At 41.9% G+C, this 17,395-nt stretch overlaps 1 protein-coding gene across 3 annotated transcripts in view; it reads left to right on the forward strand.

The window, feature by feature from the left end:
• The window catches only part of DLEC1 (DLEC1 cilia and flagella associated protein), a 79,699-nt gene that overhangs the window by 24,578 nt on the left and 37,726 nt on the right, over positions 1–17,395 (forward strand). For all 3 annotated transcript variants that reach the window (XM_040479795.1, XM_040479794.1, XM_040479796.1), the window contains exons 3-6: positions 459–569; positions 2,110–2,300; positions 2,528–2,748; positions 4,050–4,128. In XM_040479795.1, the coding sequence (XP_040335729.1) occupies positions 459–569; positions 2,110–2,300; positions 2,528–2,748; positions 4,050–4,128 (602 nt within the window). The remainder of the gene's footprint in view (positions 1–458; positions 570–2,109; positions 2,301–2,527; positions 2,749–4,049; positions 4,129–17,395) is intronic.

Raw genomic sequence — 17,395 nt, forward strand, 5'->3', positions numbered from 1 at the left:
AAAGGCTCAAGAGAGTAGGCTCAGCTGTGCAAACCCCTACCAACATTGGCCAAAGTACATCACACAGCCAAAGTCAAGGGTGAAGAAGTGTACTCTGTCCCTACTTGTAGGAACTGCAAAGTCATATGGCAAAGGGTGTGGATATAGAGAAGGGTGAGGGGTTGGGGCCATTTATTTGATCTACCATACTTTCCTTAATTATATTTTGTTAACAGACCTCTCTGTGAGTCACACAGTATGTTAGCTCAAATAATACCACAACACAGCCTTGTCTGATGGTTGCCTTCTTTTAAGTGGCTGGTAATCATTTGACGATTAGTTTCTTTAATCTCAAGATTGCACAGGGTTCTGAGAAAGAAGTTTGTGAGCTGGTTTAGGTTTGGAGGATGAAAAACTTGGGGTTCAGGTTCTTTAATGTAATGCTTGAAACACCTTTGTCCTTATTCCCTTCTATGTAGTGAAGTCTATCTTCAGATGGTGTGTGGACAGTGTGCTGCTACAGAAGCATCATTTGATCTGCCCGGATGATTACTACAGTGATACCGTACCATTTTGCTCTGCACCTAAAGGTAATGCTTCTGTACTCTGTTCGAGCCTTTGGTATCATTCCAGGGGTGTTCTGTAGCAGGACTGCACGGGCCACCTTGGCTGCCGTTTCCCCCATGGATTTTTTTCCCTTTCGTTTAATTTGATAATGACTATTGGGAGGGTCAGTTCTAAGCATTCCACTTCCTCTCTAACTCCCTAACACCTGCAAGACCAAAGTCTCAACTCCTCAGGGTGGAATATGCATTCTTCTTAGCTGCTCAACACCGAGAGATATGAAAATGTTTAGAAAAGTAGCTGGAGGCACCTGCGTGGCTCAGTTGGTTAAACATCTGACTCTTGATTTTTGGCTCAGGTCATAGTCTCGTAGTTTGTGAGTTCGAGCCCTGTGTCAGACTGTGCACTGACAGCATGGAGCCTGCTTGGGATTCTCTCTCCCCCCCCCCCCCGACCTTTCCCCTGCTCACACTCACTCCCCCTCTCTCAAAAAAGAAAAGTGGTTGAATGAACCAAGAGAGGGAGGGTCTGAAAACCTAGATAAGTAAGGGAGCAAATTCCTGACGGAGTCACAACATGGACCGTGGGGTCTTTCCATACCCCATGTAGGAAAATAACAACTTTTTTTTCCTTTAATGAGTATGGTGGGAAGACTGAGTAGGGAGCCAGAGAACGATGTGTATGTGATGTTGAGCCGGTTTCCTGTAATGTGGGAGGCAAGATCTTTTGAGAGTGAGTTGGGTGGGAGCTTGGTTGTGGGTTTAAGCAGGGAGGTGGACTTTTGGGACAGTCAGTGTATGGACAGGGGGAAGTTGCTCTGTGGATTCCGTGGCCACATATCAAGATGGCCCAGCGGTGCCAGGCTTGGAAGATGAGCTCGCCAGCCACCCAGTCTGAGGCTTTGGAGCCAAGAAGCGTATTTGGGGTGCGAAGGTTGTGATCCAGAGAATCAAGGGTGCTGATGAGAACAGAGTTCCATTGACGACCTGAGCTGCACAGAGAAGGCAGACCAGAGAGAGGTAGCAGAATTAAGTGTCACGCGATACCAAGCCACTTAATATTGTGAAGGTAGTTGGAAATTCGGTGTTATGCAGATGAATAAGGATAGAGTTAACATGTATTGAGGATTTACCAAGTTTTGCACTGCTGCCAGTTTCATTGCATTCTTGCTAGCAATGAGCGTTCTCCTTTAACCTTTTGGGGATGAACTTATACGTATACAAAACTAATACAAACTTTGATTTCTCCTGTGAACTGTTTGAAAAGCAAGTTCACATACAGGGTATGTGTACATGCGTTAGAGGCGGACAGGCAGGCAGCGATCTACTCATGTTCTTTGACCATGTTTGACAATCAAACAAATACTGTAACACTCATTTCCTAAGTCTCGAGTACGTAGAATAAGTCCCAGGGATAATTTATATGCTGAAGAGCAATTATATCTAGTATAATAAATGTGAAAGTTGAGGAAAAAGTCTCAAAGTGGCTTTGGTGGTTTTATTTAGGCATCTTAGAAATGTCCACTTCATCTGTGGGAGCTTTCAGTTTGGTTCTTTGGTGCCGCAGGCATCTCTGTCCCTGGATGTTCAAAACTCACATTCAGTTGTGAGAAGCGTTCTGTCCCAAAGAAGCACCTGACCAAGAAGCTTGAAGATCCCTGCAGGAAGATGCTCACTAAGTCTGACGAGGAGCTGGACTACACTGTGGACAGTCTGACATGGGACTCATCTTTAGAGGCCAAGCGCAAGACTGTCCAGGTTGGTGTGGAAGCCTGGGCGCGGTGGGGTGTGGGGGCAGTGGGCACAGGGAGGTTGTGGGGGTTGGGGAAGGAGTTCCAGGTGACACAGGATGCTGTGGATCCACAGCGAAATAGGGGGGAGGATTTGCACTGATTACCCGTGGGTCGTGCGGCTGGCCAAATGCCAGCACACCCAGTCCCCCTGCCTGTCATTGACTCTCTATTTTGTGTGTGTGTGTTTCAAAGAAAACAGGTCCGCCCAAGAATAAGAATTGGATGAACCACTTACCTGTGCCCCAGAGAGAACTGGAGCGACTTCTGCTTGCCACAATGGACAGTCGGATCCGCTTCCTTAAAAACCCCCGGTTTTTCCCTCCTAACACTCTACGTGGAGGCACGTCTCTCCTCTTTCCTCCGAAGAAGCCAGTGCTGACAGGAGACCTCCAGAGTGGAGAGCCAGTGGAGAGGTGGGTCTTTCCCTGACTTGTATGATCAGAAAGTCAGACCCGTTGGAGGACCCAGAAGGTCCTGGGTCTGGCCTGGGACATGGAGGATCCTAGACTTTTGGGGGACAGGGTGTCAGTATCAGAGCAGAGCAGGGCTTCCGGGCTCCCCACAGGCCTGGCCTTCGGACATCTCCCAGAGGCCTGGACTGTGCTTTTCTGACCTGCCGGGGGTTTGAGGAATCGGGTTAGTGTTGGTCCTCTGCTCACATCTGGACAGTCTTGGTCAGATGGGAGGAATCTCCGTGGCCACATGTTCTTCTTTGCACTCCTATGTCTTGGAATAGAAACTCAAGAATAAAAATACGTAAAATTTGATTAATGACAAATAACAGACATACATTGTGATTTTCTTTCAGTGAGTGCCTTTGGCTTATTTCATTAATTGTCCTCGTGAAGGGAGTGAATTGCTTTATGAGTTCATAGTTTTTAAAAAAAAATTTTTTTTTCAACATTTATTTATTTTTGGGACATAGAGAGACAGAGCATGAACGGGGGAGGGGCAGAGAGAGAGGGAGACACAGAATCGGAAACAGGCTCCAGGCTCTGAGCCATCAGCCCAGAGCCTGACACGGGGCTCGAACTCCCGGATCGCGAGATCGTGACCTGGCTGAAGTCGGACGCTTAACCGACTGCGCCACCCAGGCGCCCCTATGAGTTCATAGTTTTAATGGACTTAAAACTATTTAACATTTATAAGTCAAATATCTTTTTATTAAGAAAAATTAGAAAATTAATATTTTCAAAGAAAACCAGCACCCATATTAAAAACCCAGTTTAGGATGTTGCTATGTGAGCTTCCAAAGCTGAAGCCTTCTATGCATATTGAAAATGAAACACGCAGCTGTACGTATCTTCACAAAGATTCTATCGTGGAGTAAAATTATTTTGTAACCTGCTTCAACAACAGGAACAAAATCCAGTAAATGACATCTTGTGAATATCTCTGATGGTTTGGGTATATTTATTTAAAAAACAAGTTTTTTAACGTTTATTTGTTTTTGAGAGACAGAGAGAGGCAGAGCACGGGCAGGGGAGGGGCAGAGAGAGAGGGAGACAGAATCTGAAGCAGGCTCCAGCTCTGATCTGTCAGCACAGAGCCCGATGCGGGGCTTGAACCCAAGAACTGTGAGATCATGACCTGAGCCAAAGTCGGGTGCTTTACCGACTGAGGCACCCAGGCGCCCCGGTTTGGGTGTATTTATTTTACATGAAGCACATGGATGAAATTAACAGCTTTTCTCCCCTCTTTTGCCCTCCCACAGTTGTGCTGATACCCCAGTGTTTCTTGCTAAACCATCAATCGGATTTTTCACAGATTATGAAGTTGGGCCAGTTTATGAGGTAAAAATCTTATTTCTTGGGGCACCTGGGTGGCTCAGCACGTTAAGCTTCTGACTCTTGATCTCAGCTCATGTCTTGATCTCAGGGTTGTGAGTTCAAAGCCCTGTGTTGGGTTCCATACTGGCCATAGAGCTTACTTAAAACAAAAATCTTATTTCCTTACAGCTCCCACTTCATCAGCTTCCTTATTTTTTTAAAGTGGTTCATGGAATTTTAAAACTATATACAAAATTAGGGAGAAGACTATGGTAAGCTTTTCCTTATTTCTTGAAGTACGCCTGTATTGCTGTATGTTTCCCTCTTAGAACCACTTTCACTGCATCCCAAAGATTTTGGACCATTGTATTTTCATTTTCATTTGTCTCAGTCTATTTCTTTTATTTCCTCTTTGATTTCTTCATCGTCCCATTGGTTGTTTACTAGCATGTTATTTAGCCTCCACGTGTTTGCGTTTTTTCTAGTTTTTTTCTTGTAATTGATTTCTAGTTCTGTACTGTCATGGTTGGAAAAGATGCTTAATATGACTTTACTCTTCTCAAATTTATTGAGAGTTGTTTTGTGGCTTAACATGGGCTCTATCCTGGAGTATGTTCCATGTGCATTTGAAAAGAATGTGTATTCTGGGGCTCCTGGGTGACTCAGTAAGTTAAGCATCTGACTTTGACTCAGGTCATGATCCCACAGCTTGTGAGTTCGAGCCCTGCGTGGGGCTCTGTTCTGACAGCTCAGAGCCTGGAGTCTGCTTCGAATTCTGTGTCCCCCCTCTCTCTCTGCCGCTCCCCTGCTGTGTTCTCTCTCTCAAAATAAATAAACATTTTTAAAAAGTCCTCTACTATTATCATATTACTGTCAATTTCTCCCTTTATTTCTGTTAATATTTGCTTTGTATATTTAGATGCCCCAATATTGGGTATATAGATATTTACAATAGTTATATCCTCTTATTATATTGATCCCTTTATTGTTATGTAATGCCCTTCTTTGTCTCTTGTTACAGTCTTTGTTTTAAGGTCTGTTTTTCCTGATATAAGTATTGCCACCCTGGCTTTTTTTTTTCTTGCTTCCATTTGCACAGAATATATTTTTCCCTTCCTTAACTTTCAGTGTGTATGTGTCTTCAGATCTGAAGTGAGTCTCTTGTAGGCAGCATAGAGAGGGGTGTTGTGTTTTTTTTTTAATCTATTTGTCACCCTGTGTCTTTTGATTGGAGCATTTAGACCATTTACATTTAAACTAATTATTGATAAGTCTGAACTTACTGTCATTTTGTTAATTGTTTTCTGGTTATTTTGTAGCTCTTTTCTGTTCTTTTCTTCTCTTGCTATCTTTCCTTGTGATTGTTTTCTTTCATGTTATGCTTGGCTTTCTTTCTCTTCGTTTTTTTGTGTATCATAAAAGATTTTTGATTTGTGGTTAACCTGAGGTTCATATATAACATCCTAAGTATATAGCAGTCTATATTAAGTTGATGGTCACTTAAGTTTAAATACATTGTAAAAGAACTTCATTTTTACTCTCCCCTCCACATTTTATATATGTTACCATATTTAACATCTTTTTATTTTGTGAGTCCTTAGCTAATTTTTTAGATATAATTGATTTTACTTCTTTTGTCTTTTCAACTTCATACAAGCTTTATAAGTGATGACTCCACTACCTTTACTGTTTGCTTACTATTACTCCTAAATTTTTTTCCTCTCATAATTTTATTTCTAATTATGCCTTTTTCTCCGCTCAAAGGAGTCCCTTTCATATTCCTTGTGAGGACTATTTGGTGGTGATGGACTCCTTTCACTTTTGTTTTTCTGGGAAGCTTTTTATCTCTCCTTCAATTCTGAGTGATAACCTTGCTGGGTAGGATAGTCTTTGTTGTACGTTTTTAACGTTCAACATTTTGAATATGTCATGCCACTCCCTTCTGGCCTGAAAAGTTTGTGCTGAAAAATCAGCTGATAGGCTTATGGGGTTTCCTCTGTAGTGACTGGTTGCTTCTCTCTTGTTGCTTTTAAAACCCAGTCTTTATTTTTAATCTTAGACATTTTAGTCATTACATGTCATGGCGTGGACCTCCTCTGCTTCGTCTTGTTTGGAACTCTCTGTGCTTCCTGAGCCTGGATGTCTCTTTCCCCAGTCTGGGATATTTTCAGCTATTATATCTTCAAGTAAAGTTTCTGTCCCTTCTTCTCTTCTCTTTCTGGGACCCCTATAATGTGAATATTTGTTCACTAGATGTTGTCTGAGGGATCCCTTAACCTGCTCTCCTGTATCTTTTTCTTTCCTTTTTGCTGTTCAGCATGGTTGCTCTCCATTACCCTGTCTTCCAGATTGCTAATCATTCCTCTGTATCTGCCAATCTGCTGTTGGTTCTCTCCAGTGCATTTTTCACTTCGGTTATTGTATTCTTCAATTCTGGTTTCTTTTTATATTTTCTTTCTCTGGGTCGAAGTTTTCACTGAGTTTCTCCACCCTCCTCTCCAGCCTGGGGAGCATCTTTATGACCATTACTTTGAGCTTTTTGTCAGATGCATTGTTCATCGCTGTTTCATTTAGTTCTTTTTCTGAGGCGTTGTCTTTTTCTTTCTTTGGCACGTATTCTCGTCTCATTTTGCTTGACTTTCTGTGTTTGTGTGACTTAGGTGGAACAGCTGCTTCTAAACTTGAAGGGATAATCTTGTGTATGGTTGTCCTCTGTGTAGATGGTGTGCGCCTGGCGACTGTCAAGTGCAGGAAGGCTGGCAATGCTGGCTTCATCTTTGGCCCTCCATCGTGTTCACGTTCGTCAGGTGACCGCTCTCGGGGCTACGTGTTCCAAGCCCCCTGGAGACTAATATATACACGTTAGAAATGCCCATCAAGGTTGGGATGGAGGGAAGCTTGCTTCTGTTAGAGATCTGTTAGAGATAACATAGTCTTTTTCCTTCCTTCCCCCCCACCTCTGCTTTCCTTTAATTTTAAAGACAGAGAGAGCAAGTGGAGGGGAGGGGCAGAAGGAAAGAGAGAGAGAGAGAGAGAGAGAGAGAGAGAGAGAGAGAGAGAGAGGGAGAGAGAATCTTCAGCAGGCTCTATGCTCAGTGCAGAGCCTGACGTGGGGCTCAATCCCACCACCCTCAGGATTTTGACCTGAGCCAAAATCAAGAGTCGGGTGCTCAACCCATCGAGCCACCCAGGCGCCCCAGTCCTGATGTGCAGGTGGCACCATGAGATCTAATTAAAGGCCAGCTATCAATTAGGTGTATGCAGACCCTTTGAAGCGCATGTGAACCCTTTGATCTCACTACAGTGCCCTTTTGCACACCCCTTCGCTTTATAAAATCTGTGGGCTAAGGTCCAGACATTGTGGAAAGTAGCCATGTGGCAGCTGCCTGAATCACTGGCCCCCGGATTCCCCCTGTCAGTAAGTGACCCTGGATAAAACTCTATAAATTGCGTGGGTTCACCTGCTTTGTCTTCTGGTCACAAAGCGCCTTCTCAGTTTGGAAGATATTTTACTGTCCCTTCCCCACCTTCTCACAGGCTGGCTGGTCAGAGCTGTGGCTGTCATGGGCAGGGGGTTCTGGGGTACTCCATGCTGGAACTGTCCTGGGGAGATGGCTGGAGCTGAAGTCGGTGCCGTCTGGGGGTGGTCCTGGAACTCTCTGTGCAGAGGGCACCCTGGCAGGACGGCTAAAGGTGAAGTGGGTACAGGCTGAGATGTCCCAGGGCGTCTGCACAGGAGTGCCCTTGGGGGCATCTGGAGCTGAAGCAGGCACGGACCAGGAGACCCTGGATGGCCCAGGAAGGGGCACCCCTGCGAGGTGGCTGGAGCTGAGGCATGGCATGGGCTCGAGTTTCCTAGGATACTCTGCACAGGAACACCCTGGTGGGGCAGCTGGAGCTGAGGTGGGCATGGGCCAGGGGGTGCCAGGGTGCTTTATGCCGGGGGTGACCCGGCAACTCTGGCACAGTGGTGGTGGCAGCCTGGGGTGTTCCGGGATGCTTTGCATTTGTGATGGCTGGAGTTGCAGTGAGCGCTGACCAGGGGTGTCTCAATACGCACTGTGTTGGGGCCGCGGTGGTGGGATAGCTGGGGCTCATATGTGCTAGGGGAGGTGCCAGGCCAGCTCTGGTGCCCAGACCCTGCTCTTGGCTGTGTAATCGGCTGGCGGAGGAGTGCTAGCCAGCCGGAGAGTTTCAGCAGCTCTCACCGTCCGGCAGAGTCCTAAGGCTGGATCCTTTATATTCTAGTTGCCCTGTTCAACTACTGCTTTTTTTTTTTAACTGTGCCTTCAATATCCTCCCTCCCTGCTGCAGTTTGCGGCATTGGGGGTAGGGGTTCCCGCTGTGACTGTTCCCCATCTCTCTTGCCATTCTCTGTGTGGTCTCTCTGTCTCCTGTCGTGGAGCAGCTGTTCAGTTGGCCCTTCTTCAGGAGGAATTTCACTGTAAATAGGTGGAGGGTTAGAGCGTCTGTGGAAGAGGTGAGTTCTGGGTCTTCCCACGTTGTGGTCTTGGACCAGAAGCCCCTCAACCTACTTTTTAAGAAGGCCCTTTATTTGTTGAAGCTGTAGTTTCATAAATCCTGGATTTGGCTGATTGTATCATTGTGGTGACACGAAACACGTTCCTTTGTTCCTATTTCTATAAACTTAGAGTTCGATGTAGACATTTGATTAGATTCACGTTCAGTTTTTTTTCTTTTCTTGGCAAGAATAATACTTTGGTGGTGCTATGTATTTCTTATTATATCCCATCCGGAGGCGTGTATCTGCTTTTCCTATTACCAGGAAAGAATGGTTTTGGGTGCTGCGAGCCTGAACCGTCATTTATGAAGTTTTTATCAACCTTTCTTGTAGTGGCCTTAGAAGCCTTAGATGATTATTACCTAGATCCATTTTTTTTTTAAACAAAATTAAGGGTTATAAAATGGTGAGTTCTAATTCTGTTACTCCTCCTGCATTTATTGGCTGTGATTCTCTATTTAAAAAGATACCTTCTGGGGCGCCTGGGTGGCTCAGCCGGTTGAGCGTCCGACTTCTGCTTAGGTCATGATCTCACACTCCGTGAGTTCGAGCCCCGTGTCGGGCTCTGTGCTGACAGCTCAGAGCCCGGAGCCTGCTTCAGATTCTGTGTCTCCCCCTCTCTCTGCCCCTCTTCTGCTCATGCTCTGTCTCTCTTTGTCTCAAAAATAAATAAAAACATTTAAAAAATTTAAAAAATATAAAAAGAAACTTTCTTTCACTTCGTTCTCCTTTCCCCTCTTCCTTATGCTCTCCTTACCCGACAAGTAACTATTTTCATTAGTTTGCGTTCTTCCATTGTTTCTTTTTGGAATCATAAGCAAATATATGGATGTACTTGAACCCCTCTCCTTCTTACTGTCCTCTGCACCTTGCTTGTTTCACTTAACAGCATATACAGTGATCCCTCTGAGAGTAGTTATAGGGACTCTCCTGATTCCTTTTCCCTAGCCTCCTTCATTTTCATTCTCGCCTCCACCATCCTAGGGAATCAGACTGAGACCCAGCTTAGTAGCCGCCAACTCTGCTCACCAGATGCAAAGACTGCCAGGCCTAATCGTGGCAAGTTCTTTCACATACATGTGTATTGTACTTTAGAGTTTAAAGAGCAGTCCATTATTCTTTATGAGCTCTCAAGCACCCAGGGCAAAAGCGGGCAAACATGTCAGTCTTATGTGTTAAATGTTAAAGCAATTAAAAAAAAATTTTTTTTTAATGTTTATTCATTTTTGAGAGACAGAGACAGAGCATGAGCAGGGAAGGGGCAGAGAGAGAGGGAGACGCAGAATCCGAAGCAGGCTCCAGGCTCTGATCTGTCAGCACAGAGCCCGACGCGGGGCTTGAACTCACAAACTGTGAGATCATGACCTGAGCCGAAGTCGGGCACTCAACCGACTGAGCCACCCAGGCGCCCCAGTGATTTTTTTTTTTTTTTTAATTCCTTAAATGTAACAGTGATATATTCTCTTTTGGACCTCTGTGTCTGGTCATCAGATTTCAAGGACAGTTGCAGAAGTTGGCAAAGACTCCAAGAAAGGGGGTAAAAATAATTTCAGTTGGGGGGTGGAATAGGGCAGAGAAAGAGCTGCTCAGGGCCGTGTGACAGACCCTTATGCAGGACTGGAAGGTGCCATCTGTGGAAGCCTGTAGATGAGGTGGTCACAGACTGCCGTGGACCAGTCCTCCCTCCTGCCTTTGCCTGGTCCTCTAGGGCTCATCCCTTTCCTATTGCTGAGTTGTCACTTCTCTGGAAATTCACCCTGACCTTTCCCGACTGGATTAAATGTCCTGATTGCAGGCCCTTTCCCACCATTTGCTCTTTGGTGGCACAATTTTATATTTATCTTTCCCACTAGACTGTAAGCCCAACAAGGGCAGGAATTATTTCTAGGCTTGCGTTATTTTAGTTTCAGTGCTCAGCATATAGTAGTTCCTCAGTAAATATGTATGGACTAAATTACATAAATACTCAATATGGGTCTACTTCTTGGCCTTGCCTACCCCTGATAAATCAAGAACAAATAAAAGGTGTCATATTTTACTAAAAAAAAAAGCCAAGTGTGTGTGTGTGCAGGGGAGAGAGAAAATAACTTATAACGCGTTTGATAAGTTAGTGAATAACAGCCCACAAGTGGATTAGTAAGGTATTTATTCCTTTAGAACATTGCAGGGTGCCTGGGTGGCTTAGTTGATTAAGCATCCGACCCTTGATTTCGGCTCAGGTCACGATCTCATGAGTTCGAGCCCTGCGTCAGGCTCTGTGCTGACAGTGCGGAGCCTGCTTGGGATTCTCTGTCTCCCCTTCTCTCTGCCCATCCCCGACTCATGCTGCCTCTTTCTTTCTCGCTCTCTCTCTCCCTCTTTCTCACAATTAATGAATTTAAAAAAGAAGGTTGCTAAGGATGAAAAAATGTTTAAATATATGGGGATGTATATGTATAATAATGTTAAAAATTAAAGTACAACATAATATGACTGTGTAAAATCGAGTACATGTGGCTGGAAGGAGCCACCCATGGTACACAAAGAATCATACATAATTAGTACATTTCAGAGAAGAATTTATGGTTATAAGTTTTTCATAAACTTTATATTGATGAAACATCTTAAATTTTAAAAATATATGGATGAGAATTAGGTTTTTCACTGTTGCAGAAAGAAGTTACAAATAAGGAAAGGGAGTGCTAGAATCAGCTCTTGGGTGCTGGGTTGTAGTCAGAGATACAAATAATGGATTTGTGGTTTCGAAATGTGTTTATGTATTACACATACAGGTGGATACATACAAGAATAAATATAGATGTGTGTGAATGCATAAGTTAGTACACTTGAATGTATTTCCTAGTTGCAGCTACCGAGAGGAACAGAAATCGTGGCATCCTAGCAGCACTTAGCATACCTAGTGTCCACATCTTGGTTTCTAAGTACCATTCTCCAATAAAAGGCACTAGGGCTCCTTGGTACATTAGTTAATTCCAGGGCTGAGACAGGGGAAATATGTGACCTTAGAACATCTTGTGGTGCCATAAGGTGTAAGGAAGTGATGAGAGAAAGAAAAAGAGAGACAGGAAGAGGGGGCATATCAAAAGGACACAGAGCTCTCAATGGCCAAAGTTGAAACATTTCAAACAACAAAATAAATGATAATGGTATTCAGATTGTAACCCGAAGAATAAAATAAAGTCCATGAATTCATACTGAATAAGTAAACATCTGAATAAATAAATGGAGGAGAAGGGATGACTCTTTGTTACAGAAGGATTCTAAGTTAGTTTAAAACATTTTTGTAATTTTAAAGTAATCTCCATACCCAGTGTGAGACTTAAACTCACAGCCCCGAGATCGAGAGTCGCAGGCTCCACCAACTGAGCCAGCCAAGTGGCTCAGAATAATTCTAATTAATACATAGAAAGAATGAAAGAAATAAAAAAGTTACCATTAAATATCACACTGATAAAATCTGCAGGCAGGATATACCAATAGATGATGAAATTGGGGGTAAAAGTTTTAGCAGAAACAGATGATTGCATAGTCTCTCCCCAAATACTTTGTAATTACAAAAGAAAAATAGTAACTGTGCCATGGCAAATCATGGCAGATAGGACTTTGACCAAATGATTAATTTTAACATCACTGCTAATACGTATCATATACCTCCAATATGACATACTGAGAAGGGCACATCACTTGTATGATATTCTTGTAAATAATGCATAACCTCAATGTAATCATGAGTAAACATCAGACCAACCCAACTGAAGACCATTCTAGAAGGACACTGCGCAGAATAACTGACCAGTGCTCTCTAAAATGCTTAAGGTCATGGACAACAAGGAAAGACTAAGGAACTGTCACAGATCCTAGGAGATTAAAAAGACATGGGAACCTAATGGAATTTCAAGTTTTGGATTTGATCCAGCAATGGAAAAAGGAAGTTAGTGGACAAATTGGAAAAGTTTACATAGATTCTTACTTTAGTTAATATATTGTAACAAGCTTAATTTCTTAGTTTCGATCATAGTTCTCTTGTTATGAAAATGTTAACATAAGGAGAAGCTGAGTGAAGACCATATGGGAATTCTCTGGATTATTTTTTACAACTCTTATAAGTCTAGTATCTCAAAACCAAGTGTTAGAAACATACATGTATTAGGCAGATTTCCAGTTATGGCTGTATTATAACTAGATAACCTGAAGAATAGGAATCTACAAGAAATGAAAATTCTAGAACTGAAATTACTCAATGGAAGGGCTTACCAGCAAATTAGACACAGATGAAGATAATACTTACAGGGAGGTCAGTAGAAATGATCCAAACTAAAACACAAAGGGAAAAAAGAAGAAAAAATACAGAAAGTGGCATTTAAAAATATGGGACCTAGTAAGCAGGTCTATTGTGTAATTGGGAGGAGAGAGAGCATGGGGGCAGCAGCAGGGTTGGAAAACTTAGTGGATGACAGTGACCAAAAAGTAATGAAGACATCAAGCCATAGAGCAAACCACTAACAACCCTAAGCAGAGTAATATAAAAGAAAATCATACCCAGGCATATTATAGTAAAATTCTGTTCTAAACCAAAGAAAAGGTAGGGGAAACCCAAACTTAAAGCATCTGGAGAAAAAAGACCCACCACCTTCTAATGGGAATGTTTGAAGCTAGCAAATACTTGGAAGCTTCAAAGTGATGAAAGATAGTAACTTTCAATCTAGAATTCTAAACCCAGTGAAAATATTCTTCAAAAATTTCAACGATAAGTTGGGATGCTTGGGTGGCTCAGTCCGTTAAGCATTCAGCTGTTGGTATGGGCTCAGGTCATGATCTCGCGGTCGTGAGATCAAGCCCTGTGTCAGGCTCTATGCTGAGCATTGAGCCTGCTTGGGATTCTCTCTGCAACCCCCCACTCATGCCCTCTCCTCCCTCCCTCCTTCCCTCTCTCTCTCTTAAAAATAAATAAATAAACTTAGAAAAAATGAAGATAAAATGAAATTCTCAGATGAAAACTGGTAATTCACTATCAGATAATGATAATTCCATCACCAGAAGATCTACACCAAAGGAATTTTTAATCAGAAGAAAATAACACTCATATGGAAGCAGAGAAATGCAAGAAGGAATGGAATGAAAAGCAACAATAATTACATGACATGTAAATGGACCAGGTACCCCAATTAAAAGAGAAGGACCTTCAGACTGTGAATAAGAACAAAAACCAACTAAATGCTGCTTATATGAGATAACCTTAAAAGTGAGGGTACAAAAAGATTGACAATATAAGGAGGGATAAAGATACATTAAATTTTATGCACAAGAAAGGTGGTGTGGATTTACTAATATCAGAGAAGGCGAGAAGCATTAATAGAAAGGAAAAAAGGACATTTCATAGTGGACAAAGGTTGAAAAAAGTCCATCCAAGAGATACTATTTAAAATGTGTACACACAAATGGTTTAGCCTCAAAATGCATAAACAAAATTTTATAAGACTAGAAGAAAAACAGATACAATAACAAACATGTAGGAGATTTTAACATTTTTTTCTCTCAAAAACTTAAAAAGCAGCTAGACCCAAACAGTAAAGATATAGAAGAATCGAGCAATTAACAAACTGTCTTATTGAGTTATATATAACACTACAGCCAGCACTTGCAAAATGTATTTTCTTTTAAAAGTGCACATGAAACACCAAAATTGTCCATGTGCTGAATCATGAAGCAAGTATCAAAACATTTCAAAGGACTGGGGTGCTTGGGTGGCTCCGTCGGTTAAGCATCCAAGTCTCGATTTTGGCTCAGGTGGTGTCTTGTGGTCTGTGAGGCCAAGTCCCATGTTGGGCTCCACGCAAAGCACCGAGCCTGCTTGGGATTCTTTCTCTCTCCCTCTCTCCCTGCCCCTCCCCCACTTGAGCATGCAGCCTCCATAAATAAACAAAAATACATCTTTAATTTTTTTTCAAAAGACTAAACGCATATAGAGTTTGAACCTAGTGGGCTTAATATAGAAACCAACAACAAAAATATAACTAGCAACTACCCAAATATTTGGAAATTCAGCAGTTCATTACTAAACTCATGAACCAAAGAAATCATAATGGAAATGAGAAAATAGAAAATAATGATCATTTAAAAAAGTAATTGAAGTATAATTGATACACAGGGCTATATTAGTTTTAGGTGTATAGCATAGTGATTCAACAATTTTGCATGTTACTCAATGCTCATCATGATAAGTCACCACCATCTGTCACCATACAATGTTATCACAATATCAGTATTACTGATTATATTCCCTATGCTATAGTTTTCATCTCCATGCCTTATTTACTCTATATGGATGATAATCTTTTATCATTATCTTTTTTTTTTAGAGAGGGTGCAAGCAGGGGAGATGGGCAGAGGGAAAGAGAGAGAGAGCGAGAGCGAGCCTTAAGAAGGCTCCACGCTGAGTCCCAATTTGGGGCTCAATTCCATGACTCTGGGATCATGATCTGAGCTGAAATCAAGAGCTGGACACTCAACCAACTTAGCCACCAGGTGCCCCGTGAATGAATATTTAAAAATTTTTTTTAAATGTTTATTTATTATTTTTGAGGGGGGAGGTAGGGGCAGAGAGAGAGACACACACAGAATCCGAGGCTCCAGACTCTGAACTGTCAACACAGAGCCTGTTGCTGGACTCAAACTCATGAACTTCAAGGTCATGACCTGAGCCAAAGTTGGACACTCAACTGACTGAGTGCCCAGGCACCCCATGAATGATCATTTTAAAATGGTACATCAAAGCTTGTAGGATGCAGCTAAAGCCAAGCTTAGAAGAAAATGTACAGACTTATATTTACATGTTAGAAGAGAAATAGTCTGAAAATCCACTATGTGGGTGTCTCCCAAAATTAGAATAGCAAATTAAACCCAAAGAAATGGGAAAGAAATAATAATAATAAAAAAAAAAGAACAAATTTATATTATGGGTTTTTTTTTTCTTTTTTGAGACAGAGACAGAGACAGAAAAACACAAGTGGGGAAGGGGTAAAGAGAGATAAAGACAGAGAATCCCAAGCAGGCTCTGCACTGCCAGCACAGAGCCCAGTGTGGGGCTCAAATTCACAAAACCATGAGATCATGACTCGACTGAAACCAAGAGTCCAATACTTAACCAACTGAGCCACCCACCTAAACAAGAAAAAATTTAAGTGAAATAGAAAGCAAATATGCAGTAGGATCAACAAAGCCAAAAGTTAGTTCTTTGAAACGATTTTTTTTTTAATTTTATTTAAGTCCAAGTTAGTTAACACATAGCATATAATGGTTTCAGGAGTAGAATTTAGTGATTCATCACTTACATATAACACCCAGTGTTCATCCCAACTAGTGCCCTCCTTAATGCGCATCCCCAACCCAACACCCCTCCAGCAATCCTCCATTTGTTTTCTCTATTTAGGAGTCTCTTAGGCTTTGCCTCCCTCTCTGTTCTTATTTTTCTTTCCCTTCCCCTATGTTCATCTGTTTTGTTTCTTAAATTCCACATATGAGTGAAGTCGTATGATATTTTTCTTATTCTGACTGACTTATTTTGCTTAGCATAATACATTCTGGTTCCATCCACTTTGTTGCCAATGGCAAGATTTCATTCTTTTTGATCACCGAGTAATATTCCATTGTATATATGTATCAACCACATCTTGTTTATCCATTCATCAGTTGATGGACACTTCGGCTCTTTCCATAGTTCTTTGAAAAGATTAATAAAATTAATAAATTCCCAGCAAAGCTGATCAAAAAGAAAAGGAAGTACAGAGTCACCAATATCAAGGAAAAGAAGATATAGATCCTACAGATGTTAGAAAAATAAGAGGTTTGTGAACAACTTTATATCTAGACATTTGAAAATGTAGATGAAATAGAGACATTTGCAGGAAAATACAATATACAAAACAGATCAAGAGAAAATAAGTCACCCGAAAAATCTTATGACACTGAATCTGTAATTTAAAACCTTACAATTTCTAACAAGCTCTAAAATTGTGGTGGTCGCACAACTCTATGAAAATACTAAACACCACTGTATTATACCCTTTCAGTTGGTGAGTTGTGGCATGGAGATTATATCTCAGTAAAGTTGTCTAAAACAACAACAAACCTACGAATAAAAGTTCAGGCCCTGATGGCTTCACCTGTGAATTCTCTCTAACCTATGAGGGAGAAATGCAACAACCTTTTATAAACAATGCAGAGAATAGAAAAAAAGGGAAGACAGCCTAACTTGTGTTATGAGAAAAGCATAATCTTGGATACCAAAATCTGAAAAGGATTATTATAAGAAAAGCTAAACTTTGTCATGAACAGAACTGCAGAGTTTCCCAAGAAAACATTAGCAAAAGGAATTCAGCTTTATATGAAAATGATAAGCATTACAGGGGCACCTGGGTGGCTCAGTTGGTTAGGTATCTGACTCTTGGTTTCAGCTCAGGTCATGATCTCACAGTTGGTGAGTTCAAGCCCTGCATCGGGCTCTGCGCTGGCAGTGCAGGGCCTGCTTGGGATTCTCTGTCTGCCTCTCTCTCTGCCCCTCCCCTGCTTGGGTGCACAGGCAGGGGTGCATGCGCGCTCTCTCAAAATAAATAAACTTAAAAAAAAATTATAACCAGTGTGGTTTGATCTAGCAGTGCAAAGTTAGTTTAACATCTGAAAAGCAATAAGTAGAATTCCCCATTTAACAGTAAGGGAGAGAACTCACATAGCTATCTTTCAATAGATGCAGACAAAATTTAATATCTAGTC

This window comes from Herpailurus yagouaroundi, unplaced genomic scaffold (assembly GCF_014898765.1).
Source record: "Herpailurus yagouaroundi ecotype Mexico unplaced genomic scaffold, PumYag 159, whole genome shotgun sequence".
In the NCBI taxonomy this organism is placed as follows: Eukaryota; Metazoa; Chordata; class Mammalia; order Carnivora; family Felidae; genus Herpailurus; species Herpailurus yagouaroundi.